Source organism: Psittacula echo (genome assembly GCF_963264785.1).
Source record: "Psittacula echo genome assembly, chromosome: 8".
Classification (NCBI taxonomy): Eukaryota; Metazoa; Chordata; class Aves; order Psittaciformes; family Psittacidae; genus Psittacula; species Psittacula echo.
The window spans coordinates 5,450,033-5,455,440 of NC_137744.1; the positions used below are offsets into that span (position 1 = coordinate 5,450,033).

Below are 5,408 nucleotides of genomic sequence, written 5' to 3' on the forward strand. Positions count from 1 at the left end.
ACTGCTTTAATCCTTAGTGAAAGGAGAGTGAATTTTACATTCAGAAAACTGAACCTGTACACTCACGCTACAGAACTTCAAGCCCATGGCTGAGTTTCAAAGCAACTTGTCAGCTTGTTTAAACACCTCAGCATTAGATAGGTAAACAACGCAGCCCTGTATTTTAAGGACCATAACTTAGCTAGACAATCGCTAGCAGGCAATTCCCATAGACTTATATGCCAGAAAACCTGGTATTTGACCCTGTGTCTCACTGATGCAGAGCAGGGAAAAAAGAATCAAGTGATTGAGCGTCTTTTCTCCTGTGTAACAAGTATCTGGGTCAGGCTGTTGGCAATGACTCCTTATGTCAGTAGTAAAGGTAACACTTCAGAGCCACCTTTCAAACCTGCTGTGTCAGGCTGTGTTTTGAGGAACAGCCAAAATCCTGGTCTCTGTGTGCAGACTGAAAGTGGGGTTTCCATCGACCTCCCAGACACATGGGTATATAGAGTTTCAAGGACACCCAATCCCTCTCAAACCTGCCCAGTTCAGATCCAGACACGGAGCCTGGACCAGGAGAATCTGGCACACCTGGTTTTTACGCACCACAGAAGAAAAGGGTCTGCTTATAAAGGTTATATTTCAGCGTAAACAAAAATTGCTCCTGATGGAAATAACATGCAGTCTCTTTCTTTAATGGTGGGGAGTTACAAGCCAGGAATTCAATGCACTAGGCTGAGGGTTAGGCTAAGAGGCACAGCTATTCCTGCTGGAGCTCCCAAGTTCTTGCTTAAACGCTTTTCAACTTGTGAGACCTTCACTTCAGATTACCCTGTGTTCAAAGAAAGTGCACCTTTGAGATTTTACTGCTATCCTTTTCATAGGTTTAAATGTTTCATATCTTTTTTAGGTCATCTCACAATAAAGTTAATTTAGCCACAAATTTAGTGGTAAAAGCACCGAGATGAGCACAAAAGCACAAAGGAGAACAAGACACATTTTGTTTCTCTACACCAGCCCATTTCCTATTTTACCTTTCCATCCCGAAAGTCCTGTACAGTTTGCATAGCGAAGTGTCAGCTTAGCTGTGCTGTAGAGAAAGCTCTAACATGGGACTGATCTCCTCTGCCATTGCACCATGATTGAGAGCAATCAGATAAAGGCACATCTATTTCTAGTTTGAGCATTTACTAATGCAGGATATCATTGAAAATATGATATCACCTAAAACAAAAGAAAAATTTACTAAATTGGGCAAAGATCGTGTACCAAAGGCACCTATGAAAATCACAGAGAATTCCGTTAAATCAAGGCACACACACATAGCCAGAACAGCAAACCAGCACAAAGCAAGACTTCAGTGCACCAGTCCTGACACCACCCCAGCCCGCAGAGAGCAGGAACCTTCCCCTACAGGGGAGACATACGAGTTCCAAGCAGTCTTTTTGGATGTCAGAAGGTTCAAGTCATTTGAAAGTCATCCTTCCAAGAAACGAGGTTTGGGGATCCTCCCTTCCTGCTATTTTGCTTTATGTCCAGCTAATCTGAGGTGCAAAGGCAAGGTGCTGCCTGTGCTCTGGGTCACTGCCCTGGATTCCGTAAAGCCTGTGGTCGTCCAGGCACTCCCAGGGGAGGGCGGAATTTGCACCTTCCATCTGGCAAAGCCACGGCTATTACATTTTTCCCAACACTTGACGTTTTACCCGCTGACTCACTGACAGCCTGCATGCAAGAACAATTGTCATTGTGAGCCTTTCCAGTAGGAAAACATATGGAAAACATTTGGTTTTGATCAGTTTGCATCCCAAATTGTCCTGATTCCATGCTTTCTTCTCCAGTTTATTTATGTGTTGCCATTTAACAAAACTCAGTTACATGTTTGCTGTTGAAACTAGGTTGTCAGGGTATCACTTTCTGGAAAGGATCCTACTCTTCACAAAGGTTTCATCTTCCTAAGTTACTCCATAGTTGTAGCTAGTAAAATGTTTCTTAGATTATAAGAAGTCTGCAAACTTTGTTTTGTATTTGGTTTGCTGTAGTTTACAAGGCAAAGGTCTTTCCCTTTATTATCCAACTTTGCTCCACATTTCCAATATGATCTAGATGATCTTAAGGTCCTAGAACTAGATGATCTTAAGGTCCTTTCCAACCCTAACTGTTCTGTGATTCTAAGATGTACCAACTGTCGTGCCCACGTTCCAACTCCTTGCTGCAGTGAGGGAGGACTTGCCTCCTCCATCTTCCTGTTTAGACTTTGAATGCTTAACACCAATAAGTGAACATCAAGATAGTTCAGAAAGCACCTCCTGGCAGCAAACAGTGTGCTTGCTTCAACTCTACAGTCTCTAAAGCTTGCTGAACTGGGACGAAGTGTTACAAGAGTATAGTTCTTGACATTCCCAAATTTCAGGTTCTGAACCTGGACAGAGTAGAAATGAAGCTGTCAGTGTAGCTTAGGGGAGTCCTTTCTGCAATGTGTTTTCCATTTGCAAAAAAAGAGCCTTTTTGAAAGTAATGCCATTTTTGCAAAAATTGAAGGGAAAAAAGCACAACATTTTCCAGAAGTGGCAAGCACTATTTTGGAAAGCATCTTTGAAAAACATTTTCGAAATGCATTTCAGTTTTTTTCAAAGTGAAAACGTGTGTAAGGATGCCCCCATTTTCACGTAGAAAAATGGTAAAGCAGCACATAGAATCATAGAATAGTTCGGGTTGGAAAGGACCTTGAGATCATCCAGTTCCAACCCCCCTGCCATGGGCAGGGACACCCCACACTAAACCATGTCACCCAAGGCTCTGTCCAACCTGGCCTTGAACACCGCCAGGGATGGAGCATTCACAACCTCCCTGGGCAACCCATTCCAGTGCCTCGCCATCCTCACAGTAAAGAACTTCTTCCTTATATCCAATCTAAACTTCCCCTTTTTTAGCACATTGGTAACATAGGTTTGGGGTTTAAAACTTTTGCTCAAAAAAAAGGTTGAAAGAGACCATAGAACTTTCGTTTCTGCACAGTTAAAAGCAAGCACCAAAACTTCTGGTTTCTTTCTCCTCTTGTTACAAGTTTAGGTGAACGTTTCAGACTGTTGGGTTCTATACCTGGGCAATTTTGTGGGTCCATAGTTTAACTTCTTGCCAAACATACTGGGCCAAGTCCATCCCAAATGTTAAAGAAAAACCTTTCCAAGCGGGAAGTTGGAATTAGTAATTGCTGTCCCTCCAATAGGAGGATGAGGGAGAGATGGAGGAAGGAAAGGAAAAGTTGAGTACAGTAACTGCTGTGTTCAGCTTTGAAAACCCCAATAATAGTGGAATTTAGAAAGACTACCTTGAAAACCAATAGGTCCTGTTTGCATACATTCGTTTGGAAAGGAAAGAGCATATGTTCTCTTGCACAGCCAGTTTCAGTGATGGTAGGTTCTAAGACTGATGGCATCTTTTTCTCTCCTTTAGGATGAAAGGACTTGTGACAGAGACATGGTAGCAAGGTGTGAAGCAACCTTCCTGGAATGTGTTTCTTCAGGAAGAGAAGAGATCACTGCCTTATTTTATGGATGTCACTGAAGTAGACTTTGAAGTTCTTTGGAAACACATCACAAACTTGGCATGGGAAACCACAGCAACAATCATACCTGTTTGATAGATGATTCCTTTAAGTACAACTTGTACGGAGCTGTGTACAGTGTGGTCTTCATCCTTGGTTTGATTACTAACTGTGCCTCCCTCTTTGTTTTCTGCTTTCGGATGAAAATGCGAAGTGAAACTGCCATTTTCATGACAAACCTGGCTGTTTCAGATTTGCTTTTTGTGTTCACCTTGCCTTTTAAAATCTTTTATAATTTCAACAGGCACTGGCCTTTTGGAGATAGTCTGTGCAAGATCTCTGGTACAGCATTTCTCACTAACATCTACGGGAGCATGCTGTTCCTCACCTGCATTAGTGTCGACCGTTTCCTTGCTATCGTCTATCCATTCCGATCTCGCACCATTAGGACCAGGAGAAATTCTGCCATAGTCTGTGCCGGTGTTTGGATACTGGTCCTCAGCGGTGGAATTTCAGCTTCATTGTTCTCCACAACCAACATTTCCAACACCAGCACAACCTGTTTTGAAGGTTTTTCCAAAAGTATCTGGAAAACCTATCTGTCTAAGATCACTATATTTATTGAAGTGGTAGGATTCATAATTCCTTTGCTACTCAACCTTACATGCTCTTCTTTAGTTCTCAGGACTCTCCGGAAACCTGCCACCTTGTCTCAGATTGGGACAAACAAAGAGAAAGTACTGAAAATGATCATTGTGCACGTGGCCATTTTTGTTGTGTGCTTTGTGCCTTACAACTCCATACTGTTCTTGTATGCTCTTGTGCGCTCCCAAGCAATAGCAAATTGCTCCTTGGAGAGGTTTGCGAGGACAATGTACCCAATCACACTGTGCATTGCAACAATGAACTGCTGCTTTGACCCATTCATCTATTACTTTACATCAGAATCCTTCCAGAAGTCCTTCAACATAAAGACCCAGATGAAAATGGATTCTCTTTTCAAGACTGAGACAGCTCTAACAAAGACTGCACTACCAGCACCACAGGATGAAATAAGTGACCAGGCTATTACAAATGGAGGAGACCCAACATCTGAATCTCATTTCTAGTAAGATATTTACACATTGAGTTCTCCTCCATTAACTTCTGATTAACACCACGTGTGAAATAGTTGTTTCAGAATATGTGGGTTCACACACATGGTGTGAATGAAGTTGCTGGGGGATAACTACACAGGTGGACAAATCCTTAACACTGCAACAGTCCCATCACATGCAACAAGTGAACACGAAATATAAAAACCCCAATGGATCTCCCTTGGGAGATCATGGATAGGTAACAACACATGTGCCAACTGAGGAGGGAACAGAATTGCTTCTTTAATCAGAATGTGCCAACATTTGGCATTTTTCCCCCCAGCAGTTTACATGGGATCAGTTGGGAAATAGAAAACTTAGTTTTCTTGATATCTGCCAATATTTCATGCCTTCTGGAAATGCATCATCATATGTTAACACAATAACTTCACACAGTATGTATGTTTGCTTTTAAAGGCATAATAAAAGCTTTCGGCTTTTCCTTATTTCACTGCAAGAGTATACCTCCTGGTTTTGCAAGACACAGGCATGCTGAATTTCTTATGTGGGGAGGTTTGAAGTGTAAACAACTGTTTTGAAAGTAGGCAAAACAGTTACTTGGTGAGAGAAAAGTGCTGAGAAGAATATTTTGGAATAAGAAGTTTCATCTTTATCAGGTTAAGCTGTCAATTTGTTTTAAATGCCACCTCTAGGGAGGAGTAAAGGGCTCCTTGCTGCTCTGTTGCACCTGGGCATTTATGTCCCAGGAGATTTTATATGACTGTTTCTGGAAAGGGCTAGACTAT

General features: G+C 42.0%; 1 protein-coding gene across 1 annotated transcript; it reads left to right on the forward strand.

Annotated features, from left to right (window-relative positions):
• Positions 1 to 3,588: 3,588 nt before the first annotated feature.
• Positions 3,589 to 4,635, forward strand: LPAR4 (lysophosphatidic acid receptor 4; the record flags this gene model as incomplete). Its single annotated transcript, XM_080624740.1, has 1 exon — positions 3,589 to 4,635. The coding sequence occupies one exon, from the start codon at positions 3,589 to 3,591 to the stop codon at positions 4,633 to 4,635; it is 1,047 nt and encodes a 348-aa protein (XP_080480866.1).
• Between the last annotated feature and the right edge of the window lie 773 nt (positions 4,636 to 5,408).